This window comes from Desmodus rotundus, chromosome 10 (genome assembly GCF_022682495.2).
Source record: "Desmodus rotundus isolate HL8 chromosome 10, HLdesRot8A.1, whole genome shotgun sequence".
Lineage (NCBI taxonomy): Eukaryota > Metazoa > Chordata > Mammalia > Chiroptera > Phyllostomidae > Desmodus > Desmodus rotundus.
In genome coordinates, this window is record NC_071396.1 from 48,040,722 (window position 1) to 48,068,134 (window position 27,413).

General features: G+C 53.5%; 1 protein-coding gene across 5 annotated transcripts in view; it reads right to left on the reverse strand.

Annotated features, from left to right (window-relative positions):
• Positions 1-752: 752 nt before the first annotated feature.
• TRPC7 (transient receptor potential cation channel subfamily C member 7) overlaps positions 753-27,413 on the reverse strand; it is a 122,692-nt gene continuing 96,031 nt past the window's right edge. For 4 of the 5 annotated variants that reach the window (XM_024575216.3, XM_024575215.3, XM_045183942.2 and 1 more), the window contains 5 exons: positions 14,585-14,780; positions 9,333-9,554; positions 8,635-8,715; positions 3,463-3,538; positions 753-1,597 (listed from right to left, as the gene is read on the reverse strand). In XM_024575216.3, the coding sequence (XP_024430984.1) occupies positions 1,428-1,597; positions 3,463-3,538; positions 8,635-8,715; positions 9,333-9,554; positions 14,585-14,780 (745 nt within the window). In that variant the 3' untranslated portion in view covers positions 753-1,427. The remainder of the gene's footprint in view (positions 1,598-3,462; positions 3,539-8,634; positions 8,716-9,332; positions 9,555-14,584; positions 14,781-27,413) is intronic. The other variant, XM_053912992.1, reaches the window with a different exon arrangement.

Consider the following 27,413-nt stretch of genomic DNA (forward strand, 5'->3'; position numbering starts at 1 on the left):
CTCTCCCACTGGGTTTGCTCCTGCAGCAGAGGTAAGTAAGAAGCTGTCATCTCTGAAGATCCGCTGTATGTCACGAAGCACAAGTCCCGCCCCCCACGTATGCATACATAAACACATATTTTGCCCTCCCAGGGTGTCCACAGGTCACCTGAGTTTGTGACACTGGTCAGGGCTGCTGTGAGGTGGCAGTGGACTGAGGCACACAGAGCCCTCAGCTCGTGCCTGGCTCTCAGCACGTGCTTTCTTTGTACATCCAGCTAGAGTTACTAGTGGGTGTTTCCTTGGGACCAGTGGGCTCTCCTGAAATCCAGTGCCCATGCCCACCTGCTCAGAATGGGCGTTGTTTGGGGCTGGGGCGCCCTCTGGTGGCCACTCTCCCCACTCACACCTAGGCTCCTTTTTCAGACCAATTTTTGGCTCCCTTTCTCCCTGGCACCGGGCCCCTCCCACACAGTGGGAAGAGGGAGACAGGTGGGGACAGAGAAACCACTCTGCATCCCTCACCATTTCCTTTTCCTCCTTCCTGACCTTGCTGAGGCTGAGGTCATTAGGTCTGGGAATAGGAGGAAGGGCTTGGGGGGGGGGGTTCTGGAGGCAGGACTCTTGACAGGGGTGGAGGGGTGGTTGGTGTCTTCTCCCCTCCAACTGGTCCCATTCTCTTCCCAGAGAGTCATGGCCCGTGGGCTCCCGAGCCCTCCTCCAGACAGGCACAGGGCGGCAGGAGGACCGCACACCACAGAGGCTCCCCGGGCTATCGTGAGGTAATTTTATTCCTTTTCATTTTAGGTAAAAATAGTGAATACAAGATAATCTTAGTAAAGGTAAAAATACATCATTTGGATTTTGAACAGTGCTACCTACAGTACAATTTTTGATTTAGGATTTTTAAACTTTTTTCTTTTATAAACAAATAGAACTATTTTGCTAGTAGGCTGTGTTCTCATCTGGCACTTAAGAGTAGGTCACAGGTCACCTCCCGGTTCTGTTTGGATGTGAGTGGGGGGCAGGGAGGGTGAGAAGGGCGCATGGGATGAGGTGGTGTGTCTCCCCAGGACACAGACAGGGCTTCGTTCCGTGTGCAGGGAGGGAGCGTGTGCATCCCAGAAGGCCTTTTCCTGCACTGGCCACCAGACGCAGGTCGCTGTGGCTGGACCGAAGATCTCACACACGCACGTGTGTGTGTGGGGGGCACTTTCTCCCCTCCTCTGGTTGCGTTTCTCACCCAACAGCCTAGATTCACAGCAGTCCTGGATCCAGGCAGGCCCCTGGGCTGCAGACACCAGCAAGACTGCTCAGGACAGAGCCAGTGGGCCCCCGGAGGGTCCCAGAGGAGTGGGCCTGGGACCCCCGCCCACCAGGGCTGGTGGCCAGGACATCTGACCTGGCCTTGGAATGCTGGTAGAAGTCACAGACGCCCATGTGAGCTGCTAAATGTCTTTACCCTTGTTCACCCTCAGGTGGTCTTTGTTTAAGTTCTTTCCAAATTTCTCACTGAGCTGCTGGATCAGGTCGGCCAGCTCGCCAGTCGCTTGAGATTTCTCTTCGAGGAGCTCGTAGCGCAGGCTGGAGATGTCTTGCTTGATCTCCTTCAGCTCGCCTGCAAGGACAGATGGAGTTTTGGTGAGTGTGAGCGGTCAGGAGAGGCACGTGCCACATGCACTTGGGTGTGCATCTTTCCGGCAGAGTGCCATGTTGCCAGTCCAGCCCACCACGGGTGGAGGTGAGGGGACGAGAGCTTCACTTTGACCTAAGTGCCACCCAGCTGCTCCAGTGAAGGACACAGCCACATCTGAGACCCTTCTCCTGCCATTCCTGGTCGAGCCCTCTGGTGAGGGTCTGAGGTAGTGGGAGGCGTCGAGGCCAGGGCTGGGAATTGGCAGCAGCTCCTTAACACCATGGTGGTTAGAACTCTGGTCTCAGGGCCAGCACTCTGAGTAACACCTTGGTTTCGTGACGCTCCCTGTACCGCTCTGTCATTACCTGCAGAGGGGAGAAGCCCCAAGTGTGGAGGGAGCAGCGTGGCACAGTGGTCGACTTGGCCACGGAACCGGCAGCCTTGCAGGAGCAGGGTCCGTCCGGACCACGCAAGCAGCGTGCGGCACACAGGCCCTGCAGCAGGCCTGCCACCGCCTCCTTTAGTAGCAGGGGACCACCAGGTGGGGACTTGCACTTATTGCCACAGCGAACCACGTGACCTCAAGTCCACGTGGGCCTGGGCTGTGGGAACCTTTTTGTTAACCACGAAGGGGCGTAAAAGGTTCTTGCCTGACTTTGTGGACCCTGGACTTGGCTCACGTGGGAGTCTACCGCCTGGGGACACGTTGTTCTTGTCTGTTTTCTAGGTGTGCCTCACGTACACACAATGTCCAGATTTTAAAGGTACAGGCACCCCTCAAAGCTCATTGGGTGTGTCACTGAGCCCCAGTCCCATGGTGTGATTCTAGCGGCACGAAACGTGGGCAGCCCCTCCTTCTGTGGTCAGGGACCTTCCTGCCACTCACAGTGACACACTGCTTGAGGCCACTAGCCTGATACCTGTCAGTTTTCTGGTCGAGACCCAAGGTAGGTTGAAGGGCTGCTGCTCTGACCCCAGACAGCATCGGCCCCGGGGGTGTCCCAGGAGGAAGCAGAGGGTCACTAACGGTGGCCAGGCTCTTCCTGCTGACCCCTGTGGCTCAGTCGAGGGGGAGTCCCAGTGCCTGCCTTCATGGAGGGGCTGCTTCATTAGGTCTGGATGTGCGTCTTTAACAGGTGGGTCTCAGGCAGGTGGAGAAGCACTGGGCTTGTCCGATTCTGGGAGCCCGGGGGTGAGACAGGGTGGAGCAGCTGGACCTGGGGCCTTGGCAAAGTCGGAAGGAGGTGCACGTGCGCCCATGGAATGAGGAATTCTGGGCCATCCTGACCTCGACGGCCACGAGGCCGACTCAGAGCGGCCACCACTGTGGCAGGCAGGATGACTGCCCCAAAGAAGTCCAGGTCCTAATCCCTTTGTCCCATCTATGAATATGTTTGGTTACATGGCAAAGGGGAACCACACTTGTAAATGGAATGAAGGTGGCTACTAAGTAGCTGGCCTTAAATAGGGAGACGATTTTGGTTCATCCCATCTAATCATGAGTCTCTAAAAGTGGAAGAGGACAGCAGAGGAGAGGGTCAGGGAGATGTGACGGAGAGGTGGCAGCATGGGGGTCGCCCTGCGGCTGGTTTTGAGATGAAGAGGCTCCCCGCTGCAGGCAGACCGGAGGGCGGCCTCCAGGTGAGAGCTAAGGGCTGCTCCAGCCAACAGCCAACAAGGGACTGGAGACCCCAGTCTCGGCTGCGTGGGACCGCAGCCTGCCGACACCTGGTGGGCCTCCCAGGGCCTGCGGACAGGAGCACAGCCCTGCCAACCACACCCTGGCTGTAGCCTGGTGAGACCCTGCCGACTCCCACCGCCCCACCAGGAGCGACCCCGTCTCTCACCTTCGTTGACTTCGTCATTTTCTCTGTCCACCTGGGCCTTCAGCACGTATCTCTTTATGAGCCGTTTCATGATTTTCTGGAATGGGAACACAGGGAAGGCGTGAGACAAGCCTGGCTGCGCATAGGCAGCCCACACTGTATGTTTGCAACTCCTCACTCCTGCAGGGCCTGGTCAGCCACGGTGGGGGGACCTGGGCCCATCCCTCTGTTCAACCTCCCCCCTAGGATTCAGTACCACCTGACCCTGACCCTGGGAGGTAAGAGCAGGACGCTGTCAGTGGCAGGAGGGCGAGCCGAGGAGAGAGAGTCATCTAAGGTCTGTGGACGCTGCTCTAGGCTCCGGGGACTGACCCAACCCTGTCCTTCTTTGTGACTTCAGCCTGTTAGGTCCTCTTCTCAGGCCTCAGCTCTGAAACACTTCCTTCTAGTTCAACAGCAGAGGTGATTGGTGGGGGGTGGGGGGGGCGCACTGAAGTCTTGGCAGGCCAGCCCGGTGGAGCTGCGCCCCACTGAGGCGCGTGCCTGAGTGGAGATGCACTCAGCACAGCGTCAGGACTGGGATGGAGGACAAGCCCGTGGTACCTGCGGAAACTCCTGCCAGAGGCTGAGTTTCCTGCCAGAGGTGGGAACAGATACAGCCGGGTGTGGGGAAGTTTGGCCAAGATAGTGCCCCCTGAAGCCCCACTTGCCTGGCTCTCATCCCTAGTCTTGCTGGAGGGGAAGGGTTTGGCCTGCAGATTCATTTAATATGCGGACACTGGATTCTTTAAGCGGATGAGGCATGAACAGAGAGCAGCCGCCAGGAATAGAAACAAGCGTAAGAAAGACTGCTGGGGGTGAACTTTGGATTTTGCCAGCTAGTTGTTCAGGGTTCCTGAGAAATCACAGGATTTAAAAATATTCTGGTTGCTGAGACTTTGCATCTTGTAAGAGATGGGCAGCCAGGCAGAGAGGGAGGGACTCCCTGCTCCGGGGTCGTCCCTTCCTGTGACCTGCTCACCTGCGCACACCTGAGGACCGGGGTGGGATGGAAGGGGCCCGAGCTCTGTCCCTCGCCCAGCTGTGGGCTGTCAAGCAGGTTATTTTCTCTCTGACTAAGTGGACTCGGGACATGCTTCTGGCAAGTAAGAGACGTGAGCTGCCACAGTGCTAAGAGGTGGAAGATGTAACATCATCATCATCATCATCATCACCATCATCATCACCATCAGACAGTGGTTCTGGGTGCCTGTGACGGTGAGGACCTTGCTGTGGACGGGTCTCCCCACCCTGTGTTGCCAAAGGTGCTCTGTGATCAGCTCTGAGCCAGTCCATGTGGACCAGCGCTGCCCATCCTCGGCCCTTCGTGGGCTGGTGGGCCACTTGGCTCTGTGATTTGAATTGTGGTCTCCTTTCAGGCCAAACAGTTAATAGCAAGTTCCCTTCCTGCTGCCCCTTCTCGGAAAGGCCTGAGTGTGGCCATGTTTATGGTCAGTGCTAAACTTCTCCTTGGCATTCTGGGCATTAAGGCAGGTTCCCTAAGTTACAGGAATACGATACACCTTTCTGTGGGGCTCATTATGTTCTTTTCCTTTCAATTGAAGAAACAAAACAGAACTAATGAGACTTTGTCCAAAACCAGTCTCGTGGGAAAAAACAAACAACACACAACCCAGATAGCCACGTAGCTGACATTCTCACTGAACAAGGAGTTCAGAGGTTCGTTCCACCACAGACTTGCAGGCAGATGCAACGTCAGGGGATCTGTCTAGTTTGTTGCCTTTCAAGAAAAATGATGGGAATGAAGGGCTTTCCATTTCTGGATCCGTCAGTTGAAGAGTTATATGAGTGAGGTAAAGTTACAAGCCAAAGGTGGGAAGTGAGGCATGTCCTCTTCTGTGATGGTGCTGAGTAGAGTCCTTTCAGACTGCGGCAGCCACCCTCGTGCCCCTGGCTCCGCGGGCACGCGGGGTTCTCGCAGAACATGACTGACCCGGCTATTTTAAAAGAGTCCTCAGTGTTTTACTATTAACATGAAACGTGCCCTTCAAGCTCCGTTTGTTTTGAGCAGGTGAGACCCTGCTCGCCAGCCCCCTTTGATGCAGAGTAGCTCCCTGGGAGGCAGGAGAGGGGGAGAAGCAGCAGAGGGGCAAGTGCACTGAGTCCTCCCTGTAGACCAGGAGTCGTGTTGACCTCCCAGACCAAGTGACCTCGCTGAGCCCTCCCAGAAACTCTGTGGGATGGAGGTCGTCACCTCCATTCACAAGTGACGACACCGAAGCTCAGAGAGTGAGGTGACTTCTCCAAGGTCCTACAGCAGGGAGGGGAAGATCCGTGATTAACCGCACGATGAGCTGAAGCTGGGGCTTCATCCAAGCCTCAGGAAGAGGTTAAGTGCAGACAGGTGAGGGGTGAGATGCAGGAGACTGGCTCCTGTTGGTCAAAGGGGACTCGGGCCTTTTCTGGGGACTAATTTGTCCTCTAAAAGGCACAGTCTGTTATGCAAGGGGAGGCCTCAGCTGGATCTCCGAGGATGCGTGGCTTTGTCCAGGGGTTGCCCCTTTGAGAAGAGGGTCACTGGCACGTCATGGTCACACAGGCACACGGCTCCTGAAATACAACTCGAGTTGTAGAAGCCCGAGTGCTGCCTCCTGCTCCTTCTCCCCTCAGGCTGCAGAGGCTCCCTAGATCTCCCCCCAGGGGCCGTCAGGCACAGGCAGGGCCGGTTCTGAGGAGGCTCTGGCGCAACACTGTGAAGACGAATGGTGGTGGAAGATGTGCCCTTCTGAGTCAGACAGATCTCGGTTCAGCCAGCTGTGCGACCTTCCGCACGGAGCCTCAGTTCCCTCCTCTGTTACGTGGGGTTAAAGGCACTGCCTCCCTCACAGGGATGTGGCGAGACAACGCGAATGCTTGGTCCTGACTGCGTCCAGCTGGCCTCTCCTGTCTTCTCAAGGCCGGCCCCTGTCTAAGCAGATGATAGCTTGGGAGGGTGGCCAGACCTCACTGGGCAGGACTGAGTGACGGGCCAGTACGCAGAAGGCATGGTGCCTTCTGCTCCTGTCCGCTGGCCTCTGACGCCTGTGGCCCAGCTTTCCTTCCTCCTCTTCTGTGACAGCTGTTTGAATAAGGAGCTCTGGGCTTGTCCTGGTGGAAGCACAGGATGGGGGGGTGGGGGCAAGCTTTCCGAGGTTATCAGTAGCCTGAAGCTGCAAGCCTGCCAGCCTCTGTAATCACAGCAGGAAGTGACCCAGGGGGTGGACGGCGGCCAGGATGCAGCCCTGGCGATGGAGAACAGACACGGAATCGCCCTGATGCTGGTTTTGAACCGGCTTCCCTTGTGAAGGGCTCATCCTGCCCTGAGTACAGGGCGTTCACCGCACAATGAGTCCGCCTCTGTCTCAGCAGCAACTTCTGCTCAAGACCCAGGACAGGTCGGGCCCTAACCTGCTAGGGTCGTCTGTCTTTTTGGTGACACAGATAATCGTAACTTCTCTCTGAGAAGCTGAGAAAGAAAGACCCTTCCACTGACCAGAGGCATTGCCCTGTAAAATAGCTCAGAGCAGATCAAACTGGTGAGGCCCGATTTGTGCCTGATTAAACACGGGAGCTGCCCGTTGCCAATGTTTAGCTGTGTCATCTGATAATACTGGAAGGACTTGGAGGGATGGGCCATTTCCTAAGTGGACACTTAAATCCTCCTAACCGCACAACTGGCTTCTGAAATACAGACGGAGTTTCAATTAGAGGCCTGTGCCTAGAAGATACTACAGCTGTAATTGCTGCCTCTGGGGTGGTGGCACTAGGGACACGTCACCTCGGCCCAGAGGATGACTAAGAACAGCTTCAAATTGACATCTGATAGGATGGCCGGCAGGGATCAAACTGCTGGTCGTTGGGAGGGAGGAGTCAGGAAAAGAATGGCCTGCCCTTCATAATCAATAACCTGTAGTTACCGTCTGTCCCTGGCCCAAGGGCTATTCGCGCTGACACAGAGATTTGACATGAGTTTCCAAAAGCAACGTAAGGACTGCAAGCACAGAAGATCGGCTTCTGGTTTTGGTAACGGGCTTTGCCGGTCGGCAGCACCAGGTCAGGTGCTGCTGCAGACAGCAGTAGCCACCTGGTGGTGTAAGAGGAATACCTGGGAGTCGGGCACCTCTCCTGACCGCACGCCTGTTGGGCTGCCTCTGGTCCCACTGGCTCTATATCCAGAATCTGCTTTTCTTCATCCACCGACTCACACCCCAACCCGAGCCACCATCCTCTGCACCTGGGCAACTGTCACGTTCTCCTCTCTGGTCTCCCCGCTTCCACTCGGATCCTCACCAATCCCCTCTCAGCATAGCAGCTAGGTGGTCTTCTTAGAGCCTAAAAAGAACTTTATCTTCTCCCTCCCCAAAGTTAAACTCCTCCAACTGCCTTCCTTGGTCGTGTAGAGTAAGAGCCACATCCTGACCTTGGTCTGGCTGCCTGACGCCATCTCTGACTTCATCGCCCTCCTGTGTGCCCTGTGGGCTGGGCTCTGCCGCTCCAGACCAGTTTCTGCAACCCCCACCCCTCCCCAGCTCTTGCTGATGCTTTTCCTCTGCGTGGGAGGCCCTACATGCTGCCCCCTCTCTTCCCTGAGGTTGCAGCTAACAGTTCTCTCCTTGAAGGGCCCCCTCTGATAACCATATCTCAGCAGGGGCTCCCTATTTCTCTCCATTTCTGTGTCCTGTCGTTTTCTTCCTGGCACTTTTATCGATTTGAATGTGTACATTGATCTGTGTTTACTGGTTCACTGTCTCCCTCGCTGCACTGAAGTGCACCACCAGGCAGGAACCGTGACTTTATGCTTGTTGACTAGCACAGCACCGGGCAGAGTAGGCACTCAACAAATGGCATTGAATGGTCCTGGCTGGTGGCTCGGTTGGTTGGAGTGTAGTTCCACACACCAGAAAGGTGCGGGTTTGAACCCTGGTCGGGGCACCTACCGGAGGCAACCAATTGGTGTTTCTCTCTCCCCACCCCCTTCCCCTCTCTCTAGAATCTCTAGAATCACTGTATATATCTTCAGGTGAGGATTTAAAAAAAATACTTGTTGATTGAAGGAAGGAACGAAGCTGTGTTCTGAGCGGACAGCACAGCCAAGTGACTGAATCCATGTCCAATGGCGCCCCCTTCTGCCCAAGCCTGAGGAAGGGTGGTTACCTGGTATCTGGTGGGTTTGCTGAAAGTGTTATTTGCGGTCAGGTTCTCAGAATTCCTCATGCCAGCCTGGTAGCGAGCCTTCTGGGGAAAAAAAATACAATCATAGTACGAACCTACCTGGAAGGACTTGAATAGTACCCACATACGGGATGGGCCCTAAAGGAGGACCCTCGGGAGGCCGATGTGCCCACGGTGCTTGGCTTCTGAGGACACTGTTCCTGGGGACTGCAGTTCTGTAGGATGTCAGCAGGTTACAGAATATTGCTTGGTCAACTTTGGAGAGCTTTGAGTTGAAGTTGTTTGGGTGTCTGTGCCCTGACTCCTCAGAGGCTTTAACATGCTAATAAGTGTTGAGCATCTCCGGGAGGGGGAGGTGATGAGCAGGGACCTTTCCTCCCAGAGCTCATGCCCCAGTTACACTCTGGGAAGAGCTGTCCCAGTGCCGGGTCCACAAAGGAGTTGCCTGAAACTGGGGCCAGGCCTGAGCGCCCAGCAACGCACCTGTCCAAGGCTCTGCAGGGAGCAGGACGGCCACCATGCCCTCCGCTGGACCCGCAGCTCTGCTGAGGAGTCCGGGACTTTGAAAAGCACTGATGCCTACCTCCCCTCGAATCAGGGGCCCCGTCTGAATCAGACACACACAACTCTCTCCTCTCCCACCCGCTGCCTTCTTGCCCCACAGACTCCGTGGTACCTACCCTGAACTTGGAATTTAGCATGCCCATTTCGAGGTCATTTTCACAGCTTTTGGCCTTAGATTTGCAGAGTTTGATGAGGCACATCTTGATTCTCATTATGAGATAATAAAATGATTTAGGACTTGGCACTAGATTAAAAGGAGCAGGTAGAGTTCTTCCTTCGTCAAAATAAGACAGCCAGAGCTTCGCTCGGGCGAATTTCCACTCCACGTCTGCGTCCTCCTGTGGACAAGGAAACAGCATGTCAGCATCAGAGGCCGCCGTTCACCCAGCGAGCGCGGCCTGGGGTGTGGGGGTGCCACTCCAGGTTCTGAAAGCAGATTTCTGAACAGGACACACTTGTGGCCCTTCCCTGCAGAGGCGCGGTGGGAAGTCTGCTTCGCTAAAGCCGTATGCTATTAGTCATCCCGAAGGATCTCCATTAACATCTTGGATCCATCACTGAAAACCTCTGCCAGTTCATCCTCTCTCATTCTCCACTGGGTAGTGTTACCAACCTTCTCCACTTGCCCCTCACCAAAGAGCATCTCTCGCTGTCACTTAATCTTGTCAGCCATTAAATTTATAGCTCTGCTCGCTCACTCACCAACCACCACGGCATCAACATGTGAATGGTTCAGGGCAGCGCTGCCCCACAGAAATGCAAGGTGAGCCACAAAGGCAGGCCACACAGGGAAACCTCAGTATGTAAATTTTCTAGTAGCCACAACGCAGACAGTAAAATGGAGCAGGTGGAATTAATTTCAGTGCTATGTTTTTTTTATTCCAGTAGAACCAAATGTTATTTCAACTTGTAGTCATGAAAAATCATTGAGCTTACTAGTGAGACAGCTCCCTTTTTTTTATACCGAGTCTTAGAAATCAGTGTGTCGTTTACACTTAGGGTGCATCTCAGGACTGGCCACATTTCAGGGGCCCAGGAGGTACTGTGGTAAGTGGTTCCCATACTAGATGGGCAACACCGTGTATTTCTTATTAGAAAGCGCATTTCCTGTTGGCTGGAGTGCTGCCAGGGAAGCAGCTTCTGCCAGACTCTGCATGTGTGATTCCGGGGGAACAAGCCTGACTGAAGTTAGTCGGGCCATTGTTCACTGTGGCTGTAGTGATTGTTACTAAGTCAGAGTTGCTGTAGTAACTATAGTTGCTCCTGCCCCTGGTGGTGCTGGTAGAGGGAAGCCCAGACCTGTTACTTTTGACCTGGCGTTGCTGCCAGGATGCAGAGTGGGCCTCATGAGCAGGAGCGGCTGTGTGTGTTCTGTAGGCAGGCTCCTCGGGCCTCTGTCCCGGGGGGTGGCTTGAGGCCAGGACGGAGGCCTGGGTTTTGGGATCAGATGAGACTGGGCTCACACCCCTTACTGGCCGTGTGACTTTCAGCCAGGGCCTTGGGCCTGCTCACCTGTATGTGGAGATGACGCTGCCTCCCTCATGTAGCCCTGAGATTGGCACTGAGTCTGCTCTGTGAGTGGCGGGTCCCCCCCCCCACCCCCACAGGTGTTGGCTGCACTCAAGGGGCTGTGAACGGGGTAGGGCTGGGGGGCTGAGCTACGAGATACGAGGTCTCACCAGCAGGCTTGGCTGTTCTGTTGGTCTTTGCTGGGACCCCATCCGCACCTGGCCTGTGGGACATCCTACATGGGTCTTTCAGATCGGAAGCTTTGTGAGGGTGGGGGTCACTCCTTGTACAGCAGAGTGGTGTGACAGGGACGCCGGCCTGGGGGTGAGGTGACACAGAGGTGCTGGAGCCTGCCGGGCTCTGTTCCTCACTAACTGGTCACCATGGCAGGTGACTCAGCTGCTCCGGGCCTCCATTCCCATGTGTAAAATGGTGAAAATACCCACCTCATAGGTGGTCATGAGGGTTAAGGAGTTAATGCCTGGAGCACACTTAGTGTCAGATGCGTCGTCAGCCCTCAGTACATCGTATTTTTATGCCCATCGCTTAACACATGCCTTCTGTTCAACCTTCAGTCATTCAGCAAACATTTGTCGAGCACCTACTATGTGCCTGGTAGGTGCTAGGTAGGCACTGGGGATGACAGCCCTTGCGGAACACAAACACGAGCACGTAAACGCACCAGCTAGCCTTTTACTAGATCTGTGCTGAGAGCCGTGGGGGCTCTGGGTGTTCAGGCCAGCGGCCTGGGCCTGGGCTCGGGGAGCGCTGCCCTGGTGGCTGGCCTTTGAGCTGAGATCGAGGGATGAGTGGTTCCCAACCAAGTCGGGTGTGGGCGGGCTGGCGGGTGGGGAAGAGCAGGGTTGGTTAGTGCGAGGGGAGGTGAGAGGTGTAAATAGCTCTTTTGAGAAGGGCAGGAGTGAAGAGCTGGAGGGGAGGTCCAGAGCCAGAAAGTGATTGAGGGCGGAGTTTTTGTAGTTACGGGTTAAGACCCAGAGACTTATTTAAATACCGACAACAGGAAGGACTAGGTAGAAAGGAAGAGGGTGTCAGTGCAGGTGGAGTGGCTATAATGGAGGTGGGAGGGCGTGGGGGAGGCCACTCAACCGAGGAGGGCAGGTGGGGCGTGGCAGGCACGGGGGCTGGGGCACGTGGATTTGGACAGTGGGTGCTCAAGGTTTTATAAATGTGCACTTATCACAATTCGGTACGTGCAGGAACAGGGGCACCTTCCACCGCTCGTGCCTACACACGGTGGTGGGTGAGGGGGTGGGGCCGAGCGCTCTGGCCAGGTGAGGAGAGGCCTGGCTGGAGGGGAGCCCCTCCCGCCCATCTTGTGTCACCACTGTTGGGATGACTTGACCTCATAAGCCACGGGCTTGCCCCCCTGCCCCAGGCTGGTGGGCTCTGTATCTTACATTCTTCTGGAGCAAGGCGTGCTGTGCCTGTTAGGATGGGGCCGGCCATCCCAGGGGAGTGGTTCCCACAGGTTGTCTAGGCCCCGTCTGGTTTCCCTTACACATGGGGAAGCTGAGGCCCAGAAGGGCAGGGAGGGGTAGTAAGCAACAGCTCATCCACATGGTGACCAAGTGGTATAGCACTTTAAAAATATATGTTTATCGACACATGCTGCATTTTCAGGGGGTGGGGGCAGGGGGACGAGGACTTCATGGCCCAGCCCACCTCTGCCTTTCCCCTCTTGCCTCTTTTCCTTGCAGAAACTACGCTCTTGCAGTGCCAAAGACACCACGCTATTTCACCCCTGTATGCCTTGGTGTGTGAGGTCCCTGCTATTGAGCAAACTTTCCTCTTTGGAGGGCATTATGGACCAAAGGTGTCCCCCTCAACTGTGCATGTTGAAGCTGTAACCCTCAGCACCGTAGAATGTGACTGTACTTGGAAATGGCCTTGAGAAAGGTAATTAAGGTCAAAAGAATTACAAGGATGGGGCCCTAGTCTGTCCAATGTGACTGGTTTCTTCATGAGGATTGGCGCTGCCCCGGGGATGCACACACACGGGGAAGCGGGGCCGCGTGAGGGAACCGCGAGGAGGAGGCAGCTGGCTCCAAGCCTCGGACAGAGGCCGTGGGGGCAAACGACACTCCAGAACTGTGAGTGACAGACTTTCTGGCATTCAAGCCACCCAGTCTGCGGTATCTTGTTATGGGAGACCTAGCTAACTAGTACCTGGGGACCTGTACTTTTGTCCTGTGTGAGAAAGACACAAATGACTGTTTCTTGTAAAAGATTGAAGCGCAGAGGTATGCCAAGCCCGTGTGGATCCCCTCTCTCCTCCTCCCTTCCCCAGGTCAAGGGTGTGGTACCTTTCCTCTGTCTGTCTCTCCTCTTTCTTTCTGTATGTTTACATTTGCATGTAAACAAGATTTGCTACTGTTCTTCTGCAACTGACATTTTGTCCACTCAACATCATCATAGGAATTTTGTTACATTTGCATTATGTAAACAAGATTGGCTTGTATTTTTCTACAACTTGCATTTTTTCACTTAATATTATCATAGGGATTTTGCCATGTTGGCACAAAAAAGTTTCCCTCATTGTATATACAGTATTATATATTCAGAATTCTAAAGTCTGTACTGTATCACAGTTTATTTAGAGATTCTAATATTGATGAGCTATTTCCAGGTTTTTCCTTTAATGAATAACTGCGTAAAATCATATTTCTGCATGGATCTATTCCTAGAATTGGAGTTGTTGAGTGAAAGGGTTAGTACATTTTGTTTTGCTTTAATTTTTAGTTTATCTATTTAACTTCTTCATAAGTAAAACAATAGCATAACATCTGAAGCATAAAAAGATATACGTGGAAAGGCACCCCAGCTGCCATGTCCCGGAGCCCACCGCGCTGCAGGCACCCTGCTGTGCTTTGCTTGTGACCCTTTCAGAGTTTTTTCCTTCTTCAGATGCTCATACAATCAACAATGAATAGGTACCCCCCTTTCTCCCTCTCTTCCCTAAGACAGAGTGCGCTACATACGTACACTGTTCTTCGCCTTGACTGGTTTCCACCTGTCACTGTAACTTGAAGGTTTTCCCAAATCAGTGTACAGAGAACATCTTCGCCCTCTTTTAAAGCCTCGCAGTTCCCCGCTGTTCAGTGTGTGATATCTGTTTAACCAGCTTCCTGTTCATGCTCATCTGGCTTGTTTTTAATTTCTTGCTGTTCCAAACAAGGCTTCGGTCAATGGCTTATGGTCTGTGCGTTGTAGATTGTGATGATGCGTGCTGGTACACTCTCTCGACTCCCTTCTCTGCTTGGCAGACTCGTATGAGTCTTTGACTGGCCCTCGAGCATCATCCCTGCAAGTCCCCCCCCCCCCCCCCCCCCCCCCCCGACAGCCACTCAGGTCTCCGCCCTGCACCTTCTGCGCAGGGCAGGAATCTTTGCCTGTGTGGCCCCAGGGCACTGTGATCGTTGATTGACATGTCTGTTTTTCCCACTGGACCGAGTTCTTCGAGGGCAAGGACTGTGTCTTAACCATTTCTGTCTTGTCATGTCCACCCAGGCTTGGCGTACAGGAGGTTCTTAACAAAGACACGAGAGAGGCAGAAGGGAATGGGGGCTGGAAGACAGAGTCACTTTGATTTTCGATGGGCCACCCACCTGCTGTCCCGAGGGGACACATGGAAGAGGACAGAGTCGTGACCCCGAGTCTCGGCGCCCTTGTCGGGCCATCTTACACGTGCTGCCTGCAGGGAGGACGCCTGTTGTTGGCGGCCCTGGCGTCACGTTTAACAATCCCCAGACTTCGAAGTCCTTACCCTCGCTGCTGAAAACAGCAGTGTTAATTACACCCGGGGGGGGGGGGGGGAGGGCTCCCCGCCCACCGGCCTCACCTCGATCTCCTGGTACGAGTTGTTGATCATGGCTATCAGCATGTTGAGCAGCACCACCACCATGGTGACGTTGTACACGCCGTACAGCACGTAGCCGATGTTCTCGATGAACTTGTGGTCGTACTTCAGCACCACCGAGATCACCTCAGACAAGCCGAAGATGGACCAGAATAAGGTTTTAAAACTCTCTTCAACCCTGCAAGGAAACAGAGTCATTTCAGGCAGCGTCAGCAGCTAACATTTCCACACGAACGCCGCCACTCCCCAGAGTTCAGGGGGCACCCGCGTGGGGCTGGGGCTGGCTGGTGGTGCGTGCATTCTGAAATAAAGACGCATTCGCCTGCTACGAAGACTTGGGAAGAGTGTCGTAAAGGGCGGGCTCTTTCTTTTCCACTCAGTCCGTTTATTGGGACTGCTGGCTGTGGCATCGTTTTTATCTTGTAATTAATTAAACATTAAAATTGAACACCAGGGCAAATGCTTGTTCTTATATGTCATCGGGCTTCTCAGCAGCATACTCCCCCTTCAGGAGTTTGAGTCTCTTCTCAGACTGGCCAGTCCCACGGGAAAGGGGGGAGGACGGGGCCCATGATGGAGCCGGCAGCACTGGTGACAGGGACTCGCTGGGCACTTGACACAGGCCAGCTCACTTCAGCCTTATGACCGCCTCTGGGGTGGGCTCGCTTATTAGCTCCGTTTTACAGATGGAGCCACTGACTCTCAGAGCCTCAAGTGCCTTTCCCCGGAGCACTCGGCCGGAAAGTGGGGTGCAAGCCTGGCGTGTCTGAGGTTTTCAGGAGTGGGTACTTGTAACCACTACCCTTACCCACCCCCTGGCTCTGGGAAGCGAGGCCAGCCACCTGTGTCAAGTCCTCTAAACTGGGGTGGGATGATCAGGAATGAGAGTGGCGATTTCTGTGTGTCCAGCTGGTGAGGTTCACGAGGTCACTACCCAAACCTCACCCTGCAGCTCCCTCAGGGAGACACCGCACGTGCTTGGAGGGAAGTTCAGTGAACCCTTGGCTTTCAGGACACTGTTCTTTGATGCTTGTCAGAGGTCGGAGATGCCAGAAGACACTGGGTTTAAGAGACACATCCAAGCACATTTCACACGACGTACTTTGTGGCTCTGCCCCGTATCAGGTTTGTGACACAGAATCTAGTCAGAAAGCTGGTTTTTGGGGCTGGGGGGTTGAGAACGTGCAGGTGTGTCTGATCTCATCCGAATGGCTAAGCAGCCCTTTTAGTTCGCATCCAGCTTTCTGGTACCATTTATGAGGAAGCATTTTCTTTGTTTCTCTTTAACATTTCAGATTTGCAACACTCACCCACAAATGGCCAGGATTAACTAGGGCTCAAAAAAAGATCAGCATTTCTTAAGGCTTGGTATTTATTTGACAAGATGTACAAACACATTAGCACTCGTCACATGGGCTAAAAATTTCACTGGGACTCGCATGACTTTCAGCTCCGCTGCGTGTGAGCGTGAGTGGGTGTGTGTGAGGTTGGCTCCGTGCATCCCAGTGTCTGAAAACTAAAAATTGGAGTGGGTTTTTGTGGTGATTGTTTTCGATTTCTTTTAAAACTATCAGTTCGGAATATTTAATTCATTTTAGTTTTCTCAAGAAAGGATGCCGATGGGCGTGTGGAAGTAACCACTGGGGAGACAAGCTATTACGTGTAGAGCTCCGGCTCCTGGTGCTGTTTTGAGAAGGAGGGAGAACTGTGTCCCCATGTGCGAGGCAAGGCAGCTTCCATTTGTGTAAAAAGGGTGTCACTCCCTGGGGGGCATGGTCCACGGCAGGTACGGGCCCCACTAAGATGCAGTCCTCCGGTTACCACCCTGGCGGGAGGGGACAGTGGCAGGGAGAGTCTGCGCTTTCTCGGACAGCTGTCCCTTCCTAGTGGCATCAGGTGGGAGCTGGAGGACACTCTGCCGGAAGGAGGGGCTGAGCGAACAGGTGCTGGTCCGTGACTACGCACTTAGCACGAGTGGCCTAAGAAATGGATGCTACATGCGGCTGAAAGACATTTTACGGAAATCCATCTTCCCCGTCTTACCTTGAATACCCCGTGGACCTTTGGATGACGCAGTGAAGCAAGCAATTATGCAACACACTCAGGGAAAGCCTGCTGAATCCGGATCAGGGAAAACGGCCTGGATTCAGCGGGTATTTTTTTCTCATTTGCTTCTTGCTATGAATTTTGCCACGAAGCTCAGACTTATCCCTGGCGCCTTCACTGAGGTGTTCTGTGTCAGTAATCCGAAGGAGGCAGAGCTGCCCGGCCAGCGGTGTGCATGTGCTCCAGGAAGAGAACAGTCACAGGTCCCCACTCCTGTGCCTGCTGCCTCCTCCCCACGCCCACCGCCCCGCCCCTCCTGAGGCTGGGAGCCATGAGCTATGCAGTTCCTCGTCTGGCTTCCACTTAATCTCCACACTTGTTTAATTTCCATTCTCTAGCTGAAGGTATGATACCTCTGGACTCGACTTCGGCCATGACCTCCAGGAGAATCTCATTCTAAGAGGCCCAGGCACACTGGGATTGCCAGAGCGAGAGGGCCTCCTTCCAGGGCCATGTCCCTCGACCTCTGACTGGGCAGGTCCTGTGTGTTTTCAACAGTTTCTCTAAATCTTTAGGGGTTATCAATAGCCCTTGCTTCCTCATACTATGGGGCAAAATGAGTTGCAGTAAGAAAGACCTTTAAAACAAGCTGGGTCCGTTGGTTTGAATCATCCAGTACGGCTGGATGCACCTGGGTCTCTTGGGCCTTTCGTTTGCGCCCACACCTCCTCACATGGACCTTCAGTGGGCTCACGGAGTAACTAATTCTGCCATTGTTGGTTCTCAGACGGGACCTTATTGGCTGAGCTATACCCAATTAGCTGGGCTACGTGGTGAGCAGTTAAAAATTTTACCCATAGCTCAAGCCATATAACTGAATACATTCTGAACAGAATTAAAGAGTTCGGTGTTTAGAAGTTACAGGAACAAAATAAAACATTGGTACTTATATAATCTTGGTCTGGGAGAGGTTTCGGAAACTGTGAAGGGAAAGAATTGCCCACGTCAAACTTGTATACATCAAAAACAGGTGAAAATATAAGAGAAAAGATTAAGGGAGGAAAGAATCTGTACTTGCAGTGCATATGACTATGACAGTGGGTCGTGTCTTTCTTACCCAAAGGGTTATTACAGAGCACTGTGACAATGACAGCCGTCCTGGCAGAAAGAGAAAGGGGAAAAGTGCATGAAAACTTGATGTTTCTTACAGTGACAGGAGCGCCAATAATTAACTCGCTGTGCCAGGCTCATGGCACCTTCGGTTTAATACGACGGAACAGGAAACCGATGAAAACTTCCTCACTGCCCTGAGAGGGAAGAGACTTGTGCTACCTTGACCTGGGAGACCGGTCATACTGTATTCTCAGAAGGCTGGTCTTGGATAGAAGGCAGTAGCACATTACTAATCTGGAGAGTTTGCGCACTGGAGCTAACCCCGATGTCTTGTGAGGTTAGGATGCTCTCTGAGTCATTAATCTTCACCAGCAGTTTTCAGGAGCTATGGGACCCAGAGCACGGGGCACAAGACCAGTCACGGGGGAGGTCTGGGGCTGTCTTTTGAGAAGAAAATATCTTGCACTTGGCTTCCTTGATATTCGCCATGGAGCCATTATCTCACAGAAGGCCCTCACTGTCAACTCGCTGGTCTCAAGGCTGCGTCGGAGGGTGTTCACTGGTAGGGAAGGCAGCCACCGGTTCCACATCGTCTTCCCGTCTACTCTGGCTGTCCACAAAGTCTGCCAGATCCCTTCCATTGCGCCAGTCGCCGGAATCCTCACGGAGATAGCTGGAGGAGTAAGGGCAGCAGAGGCGCGTGCCTGGGTTCAAATCTCAGGTACTGGGTCTGTGAGCTCAGGCATGTTACAAAACCTGTGTGAGTCTCAGTTTACTCATCTATGAAACGGGATAATGGTGTGTTATTGTTAAGTTGCTGTGAAGGTTAAACGAGCAGCCCATTTAAACTATACAGTAAGAGCTCAATAAATGGCAGCTATAATTTTTATCCATTTGTTTGTGTGCCAACTAGTCACTGACCTCCCACATTGCTTGGCACTGTCCAGGTGACGGGGATACTCTGTCCTTGGTGGGGGGACCCAGCCTAAAGCAAGCCTGGCAGGGTGAGTGAATGCTGTGAGGGCAAGGCAGGGCGCTCCACTGTGCCCGGGAACACAGGACAGGGTGGAGTTAATAACTCAGCTGCCTGTTGACCTTTCTGAACAAGCCCCATCTTCCTTCCTATCTGCAGAGATCGTCACCAACCCTTGATTTCATGCAGATCCTCTCCCTGCTTTCTTCAGCCCTGGCTGTCTTTCAGTACTCCACGTGTCGTCCACAGGCCACTCTAGCCTGAGAAGCGCACGCAATGAATAGCAGGGGAGAAGTGCCTGTGAGTGGGGTTGAATAGACGGTGATTCACCCTCCTCCTACTGGGCGGGGTGTGTGGGGGGGAAGGTCGGGGCTGAGTTGTCGAGCAGAAGGCAGGGACGCGGTAATCAGCTCTCTACCAGGGCTGGCTCGCCTGCATAATGGCACGCTAATGACAGGTTGCTTGAGGAGGCAGTTGTGTATGCGGCTCAGAGGACAAACGGATCAATAAGCCAGGGTTCGGGGCGGTGGTGGGGAAAACTGCCGCTGCTCCAGAACGCCACGCCCCGCCCCCCCCCCCCCCCCCCCCCCCCCGCTGTGTCATGGCACCTGCCGCCCCAAACGTGAAGTTCAGTTTCCTGCCCAAATGTGCCCGTAGTGGGGTGAAATTAAGCAGGGCTCCTAAATAACTGTTCCTCAAGTTCAGGAGACAAAGCAGGCGTCATGCTCGAGTTCTGCTGAAGCAGGAGCAGCGCTCACCTGGCACTGAGCAGGGAGACGGAAGACATGTGGACTGTGTAGAAAGGCCCTCTGAGAGCGCCGTGTTTCCTTAAAGCCCAGACCGGACCCCCAGAGCCGCAGGGCCAGGCTTGAGGAAGGTTGGGGAAGAGAGTCAGGCGTCTGAGAATGCCGAACCTCACCTCTGCTGTGTCCCTGCAAGCTTGTGCTTCCCCCTCCCCTCCCGAGTCACTTCTTGGCTTATCTAGGGTCCTACGTGAAGAGTTTGATTTAGACAGTCCAGAAGTAGAGGAGTCTGGCCCCAGATTCGGTGCCAGGGAGCTCAGACGCACAAAGCCCGTGCAGCCCAGGTGTGTTCAAACCGAGGACCAAACTCTTCTCTGGCAGCCTGGTTGCTCGTTGGGGGCAGAGCTGTGCTTTCTCTCCCTTGAAGCCCCAAGCCTGGTATGGAATCGGACTCACAGAAGGGGCTGGGTCAGTTCAATGTCCACTGAATGAACAATTGAATCCTGGCTGCGCATTTTGGCTCCCTAGTTCCCGATGCCAGTGTCACCTGGTCCAGGTGGGGCTCTGGGGGGCAGGCAGAGTGCAGGCTCTGACGTCAGGCCAACTTGAGTTTCACTGACTCTGAGCTTTTGGCCAAATAACTTAGCATCTCTGTGCCTCTTTTTTTTTTTTTTCTAGCTGTAAAATGGGAAAACAACAATCTACTTCATCCGCAGTGTTGCCAGGAGGATTAAATGAGTTACTAGGATGCTTGTGAAGGGCACGAAATACTGCCTGGCACACCGCAATATGTGGTAAATGTTACTAATTTTGTGACTAGTATTGTGTTTTTTTTTCTTTCTTAACTGCAGTTGGCTTCAGCGTCAGGGCAAAAGGCTGTTCTACCCTACAATCAATTCTCAGAATAACCCTTTAAAACTATGAGTCAAATCCTGCGCCTCCCCTCTGGTGGCTTTCACAGGCTAACCACTGAATCCCGTCGCCCCACCCAGGCCTCCAGGCCCACGCTGATCTGAATGCTCCCGCCTCTGGGCCTCCCCACCCCTCCTCTCTGCCCAGGATGCCTTTCCCCTTTCTTGCACACATGGCCTGTCTCCCCTTTTTCCTTCCTTGGGCCGGAGCAGCCTCAGGCTCCTGTATTCTGTTTACAAAGCACAGTATGTCACTTGTAGTGAAAGCGCCCATTTTGCCCCTTCACCAAGTCTGCTTGGCCCTGGTGCCGAGCACGGGGCCCTCCTCCTGGAGGCCCTGCTGTTCCTCCAGCGGCTTAACATGGACTCCACCCAAGCTTCTGGGAAGCGGATCGGAGCTGTTGCCTTCAGTTCTCCTGGACCTGGGCCTGGAGAAGGCCACAGGCCCTGTCCCCTTCCTGAATCACCAGGGACCGTGCCCTCCTCCCCATCCTTCCATCCTCAACTCCCAAACCGGTCTAGGGCCTTTCCAGGGTCAAAGCCCTGAGAACATTCTGCTTCTCTCACACCTCACTCAGGGTGTCACTTCCTAGTTGCTCCAACCTCTCCAACACCCCTTCTCCGTCTCCTTTTCTCCATCCCCAATGCCACTCCCTCCTTCCGGCTCCCATCCCCTCACCCAGCCTCCTGCCACAGCCTCTTAACCCTCGTGCTCAGCATCCTTTGGGTGCCTTTCTTTCAGAACATTTTCTCAATTGCTAATATGCCCTCACTCCTGTGACTGTTTAACATCTGCCTTCCCAGCCAGTCTGCAAGTTCCTTGAGGGGAGGAGCCGGGACTGTTCTTGCTCACCATAAAATTGCCAGCACCAAGCCTGGGCCAAGCCTGGGCTTCCTCTTCCCCTCCCCCGCTGCAGTAAGGTCTCTGAAGGCAGATCTGATCACACCTCCGCCTTTTCAAAAAGCCTTAGGGGTATCTCATTGTGGCTGCAATTTGCACCTCTCTGATGGCTAGTGATGCTGAGCATCTTTCATTTGTCTCTGGACCCTCTGTATGTCCTCCTTGGAGAAGTGTCTGTTCAAGTCCTTGGCTCATTTTTTAATTGTTTTTTTTTTTTGTCTTCCTAGAGTGTAGTCTTCTGAGTTCCTTATATATTTTGGAGATCAAACCCTTGTCTGAGGTATCATTGGCAAATATGTTTTCCCTTGTGGTTGGTTCTCTTTTCATTTTAATGCTGTTTTCTTTAGCCGTGTAGAAGCTCTTTATTTTGATGAGATCTCATTTGTTTATATTTTCCTTTATGAGATACCAGTTCACACTGGTGAGAATGGCCACATAAACAAAGCAACAAACAAGTGTTGGAGAGGATGTGGAGAAAAGGGAACCCTGATGCACTGTTGGTGGGAATGCAGACTGGTGCAGCCACTGTGGAAAACAGTATGGAATTTCCTCAGAAAACTAAAAATGGAACTGCCTTTTGACCCGGCAATTCCACTGCTAGGATTATATCCTAAGAACCCCAAAACACCAATCCAAAAGAACCTATGCACCCCAATGTTCATAGCAGCACAATTTACAATAGCCAAGTGCTGGAAGCAACCTAAGTGCCCATCAGTAAATGAATGGATCAAAAAACTATGGTACATTTACATGATGGAATTCTATGCAGCAGAGAGAAAGAAGGAGCTCCTACCCTTGGTGACAGCATGGATAGAACTGGAGAGCATTATGCTAAGTGAAATAAGCCAGGTGGTAAAAGACAAATACCATATGATCTCACCTTTAAGTGGAACCTAACAACAAAAGCAAAAAGCAAGCAAAATATAACCAGAGACATTGAAATTAAGAACAAACAGACAGTAATCAGAGGGGAGATGGGAGGGGATAGTTAGGGGAAAAGGGTGAAGGGTTTTCAGGAACAACTATAAAGGACACAGGGACAAAACCAAGGGGGGTGGAATTGGGAAGGAGGTGGGGATGGCTGGGGTGGGGGGAGGAGCGGTGGAGGGAATAGGCAGACAACTTTACTTGAACAATAGTAACATTTAAAAAATGGGAAAAACATTAAAAAAAAAGGCTTAGAGGAAATGCTAGCACATTATCAGGGTTTACCTAGGACTTCACAGTCTGGCTCCTGTGGGATTAGCTGATCTTACCTTCTGCCATTCCCCCATACTCTAGCCTAGTTGCCTGCTTCCCCTCCCCAATTTTTTACAAAAGTTAATTCTTAAATGTAAATAAGCTCCAAGATAACACTTCATTCTAGCTGTAGGTGGCAACAGATGTTGTGGCAGGGGATCCAGATGTTTAGACAGGAATGGAACTAAGGATAACTATTGCCCCAGGCACAAGGAGCAGCTCGTTTTTTTGGCAGATTTACAGCATGGATGGTTCCACTTGTGGCCAGGGGGCTTTCCCCGTGGCCTTCACTTTGAGATCCTCAGATTTCCTCTCCCCTTTTCGTTTCTGCCTTATCTCATCTATCTCCCTGGCCTGCTTCTTGGGGCTGCTGCTGGACCACCTTCTTGCCACCTTTGTGGCCAGCCAGGGTGCTTGCTGTCTTTTCCACACACCGTGCCACCAGAAGCAGCTTTTTTTTTTTTAAGAAAATGTTTGTGGTTTTATTGTATCACGAGGCATTGAAACATCTGAATATGTCGATACCTGGGCATTAAAGCACCTGCTTTTTCCTTCACTTAAAAAAAAAAAAAGTCCTCTTCTTTTACACCTTGGACAGGCTGGAATGCCCTCCTAGTCATCCTCCAGGACCTGTTCAGGGCCACCTCCTCCATGAAGCCTTCCCGACCCTGCCAGACAGACGTCAGGGCTTCCTCCTCACTGTGCTGCCCTTTGGCGATGATCACATGGTGTCCTCCCCGATGCTTGCTTTGCTCCTGTTTGATTCCCCCACTTGTGCATGAGTTTCTCAGGGGTGGGAAGGTTGTTTTATTAACCTCTGTGACCACGGAACCCAACACAGAGTGTGGCATGGGGTAGCTCCTCCATGTTTGTCAAATGAGGGGACACACGTTGGAAGAGAAAGCTGCTTTACCCAGGGGATAGCTGCTGGCTGCGTAGGTAGAGTGGAGAGGTGTCAAATCGTCAGGCTCTCAGTGATAATCAGAAATCTGAATTTAGTGTGCTCTTTTTTAGAGTAGCCACAGGAAAGTGACCCAACTTGTAAACACACTCAGCGTCTACCCCAGAGCACGGGCCCTGGTGTGGGAAGTGGGGGACCCCTCCTGGGGAATTTCAAGTCAAAGAGGTGGAGGATGGGCTCGGAGTCATGCAGATCTAGGTTCAGACCTTCTTGCTTCTGTGATCCCGGACGAGTCCAGCAGCTCTCCGCGCCTCAGGCTCCGGGTGGTAGTATCTGTGCTATCCTACTGTTGTGTGGGTCAGATGAGACAGCAGGTCCTGTGTTGGTCTCAAGCTGTTCAAGGACAGGATGGTGCAGCGGTCCTGGGTGGAGCAGGCGTGGGCGGAGTCTCCCTCAGCCCCTCAGGTTCCCAGGAGCCGCCTCTGAGCTCGTGGAGCCAAGTCAGTACCTTCTGCCCCTGGAGGGCATATAGACCTGTCTGCGGAGTGTGGAATTTTCCATAACTGTCATGGAAAACAGAAGCTTCTAATTTTGTCTACCAATGCTGAAACTCCTGCCATTAAAATGGTTCCTGGGGAGACAGAATAACCTTAAGAGAGGTTTTATTTTTGATTGGAAAAGTCTCAAGTCAGCCTCTCAGTGACTCTGCCTGCACAAGAGCCTGTACACAAGGTTGGCTGTGGTCATTCTGGAGGGTCAGGGCCCGCATGTAATCTCCAATCAGAGTTGAGTGGGGGAGGTCAGGTTCACCCAACAGGAAGACCAGGCGCCCATCCTGGGTGTCCCCACCCCCGTCCCTGCATTCTCGGTCGCCTCTGTGCACCTGGTTCGGCTGTGGTCACCCATTGGATGGGGTCAGGGAAGGCCACCTTTTCCTGTGGGTTCTCACCCAGGTGCATGTCGTTAGTGAGCCAAGGAGGAGTGGTGTCTCTCTGACGTAATAGAGCATGGGGACCCTGAGGTCCCCATACAGTCTCCAAGCAGAGGAAACATCTTTGCTTTAAGGGAATATGTGCATTTCAGCAACATTGACTACAAAACAGACCTCTGAAAAGCAAAGACTATTTGCTGGTTTCCATGATAAAATCAAAGATATGGTCCCGTTTAGAACACAATTCCTGATGGATTTGAGAGCTTTTCTTAAAAACTCTGCGAAAGAAAGAGCATTCTCAGGCCATTTTCTCTCCACTTCCTCCTCCACGGCCTTAGGATTTTTTTACCATGATTTTTTACTCCGAGAACTTAAAACATGTCTGATGAACACCGTCTCTTCCTTCCTGCCGGTCACTTGTGGTTTCTGGGGAAGTGGCTCGGACACAATGAGCTGCAAGCAGGGGCGCTATCTGTGACAGCCAGGCAGCCTGCTCAGCACACTGTCCCTGAGCCTCCCTTCAGGTCAGTCCTTCCATGTGAAAAACGGACCCAGGCCTTGGAGAGAACCCTTGGTTCCGAAGTGACAGGAGGCTGAGAAGTTGGGAGCTGCTCACAGGGTCTGGCTCCAGAGCTCGCGCCCCACTGGGCCCGGCTGCCTGGCCTGATGCGCAGGGCCTAGATTCCGCCGAGACACTCAGCGTTTAGTGCACAGAGCCCAGGCTGGTCTCCGTCTCCCTATCTAAGTAAGATGAGGTGGACCACATTGGCACTTCTCACTGTGTGGGCCTCAGACCACCCGAATCTGAACCCCCCAGGAGCTTGTTCATGCAGACTTTCTGGCCACGTGTGGAACTACGGTAATTAGACTCTCGAAGGGGTGGAGCCTGGGAAGTCCCAAGGTTAGCTGTCTCCCCAGCGGATTCTGATGTGATGTGAGAACCACCGATCTCAATTAAGAGTGTTCATTCTCTGTGTTTATTCATACCTTGGGCAGATTTAGTTCAATCTGTCTGGGTTCTCCTAACCCCTCACTGAGGTCTGCTGGGCGAGGGGATGGGAGTTTGGGGGTGGGGAAGGAGGCATGTGATTCCGGAGCAGGAATACAATGGGGGTTGGGGTGGGGGTTAGCTGAGGGTTGGGAGTGGGTAGTTGGTAGAGAAACCTTTCCTTTGGTCCCAGGATGTCCCTGTCTCTCCCATTTGGGACAGCACTATACTGGGTGGGGCTCAGGTGGGACTGGCTTTTGTGAGCCACCCTGGCATACTCTGTAGGGTGAGCAGGGCTCCTGTGAGCCACTCTCTGTTAGCTCCTAACAGATGAAGTTCAGGTGGGCCACTGGACAGTCTCCAGGAACCCAAGCTGTGCTTGAACACGGCAGGGGTGGGGTTGGAAGAGGTTGGTCAGAGACAGGGCAAGGATGCCTGCCCTGTGCTCCAGGCCAAATTTCCTTTCCTAGCGCCGAGTCTTCAGACCAGATACAGCTGTCTTTCCCTATGAGCTCAAGAAGTCCCCCGTGGGTGGGCCAAAGGGAGGATCCTGAGCTGAGCAGGGCAGTGGGGCGTGGCCGCTGTGAAGCAAAGGTTCACGTGGGAGGGGTCATTCATCTCTATGGTCAGCACAGTCGGTGCTCAGAGTGGCTGAGTCCCCTAAAGCATGGGACTCACTCGTCCCCACGTGGCTTTTTGTTGATCAGAGCAGGTCTCCTGGGGCTGACATGCCGGAGGGTAGTCCAAGGCTTGTGACGACACTCACAGAAACCCGTTCTGTGGTCCCGGTGTCACCGCTCTGTCGCCTGTTTTCTTGCTCAGTGGGACTCTGTTTATGCCGCACGTCCGTGTTAGGGGCTGCCACGGTGACAAATAGCCTGTCTGTCATTCTTCATGGCACTCGCTGCTGCCGCCTTCACCCCCTTCCCGATCCTGGGGGCCTGGGTCCTCTCTGGCTGGTCCCTCCTGTCTAGGGGTCTCTGGTTGGGAGAAGCCAGTTGCTTTGTCCCCTCCTCCTCTCCCTTTCCCCTCTACATTAGCTGTGCTGCATCTAGCTGGGAACCGTGGCCAGGTCAGCCCTGCCTGAAGCCATGACCTTTTCCACGTTCCTGTGGGTCAGGGCACTGACCTTCCGAGGCTCATGGTCAGGCAGTACCGGAGGACTGCACAGAGCCCCCAGGCAGTAGGAATGGGACAGAAGTCCACACGCTCAGATTCCCAGTCGCTTGCTTACCTACTGCCTTGAGTCTGGCTGTGTTTCCCCTGTTCGGTCCCTCATTCTACTTTATGAAACATTTCGTGAACAATACAGTGTACAAGCATCGGGCTAGACTGGAGGCACAGGAGGGACATCAGGGCCTGACCCCCGAGGGTAAGGCCTGTGCTTATTGACTGTCACTTGCCTGTTGCTCAGTAGCAATGCGTCCCGTACTTAGTGGACACATTTACCTTTGCCGCTAGCTGGCCCAGAGCAAATGTGCTTTTGGGTGATTTCATTCCTCCAACAGTTCATCACTGGGTTTTGGAGTCCAGCTGATTGGCTCATGCCCTGGCCCCAACTGGTGGACAGTTTGTAAGCCAGGCCCCTGTCTGGCAGGGGTTCTGTGGAGCCAGGTCCGTCCACAGGTATCTTTTCTCGCAGCGTACGCTCCCCTGTCCCTCCCTCACCTGCTCCGTGGTGCGCGCCACCAATCACTGAAGGCTCAGGGCATGCCAAGCACTGATTCGAGCCTGTGCCTTCTTACTGGATCCTTACAACAGTCCTGTGATGCTGACCAGCTTAGTGTTCTCATTGCAGGGCCGGGCAAATTGAGGCCCAAAGCCACGCAGCTGGTAGGAGGAGAGCTAACTGAAGCCCCGTCTGCCTGAGCCATGGGGCGCGTGGGCTGGGGGGTAGAGCCGGACATCTTCAGGTGCGTTTCTCGGCGCTGGGCCGGGCACCTGCTCTCTGTGAACCTGCACGGGCACAGCTTCTGTGGGTCAGCTGCACCGGGCCGCGCCCTCCCAGGCGGTTCCGCTTGGGCGAGGCACAGGGTTCATTGCACTTGGTCTGGGTTTTAGAGAC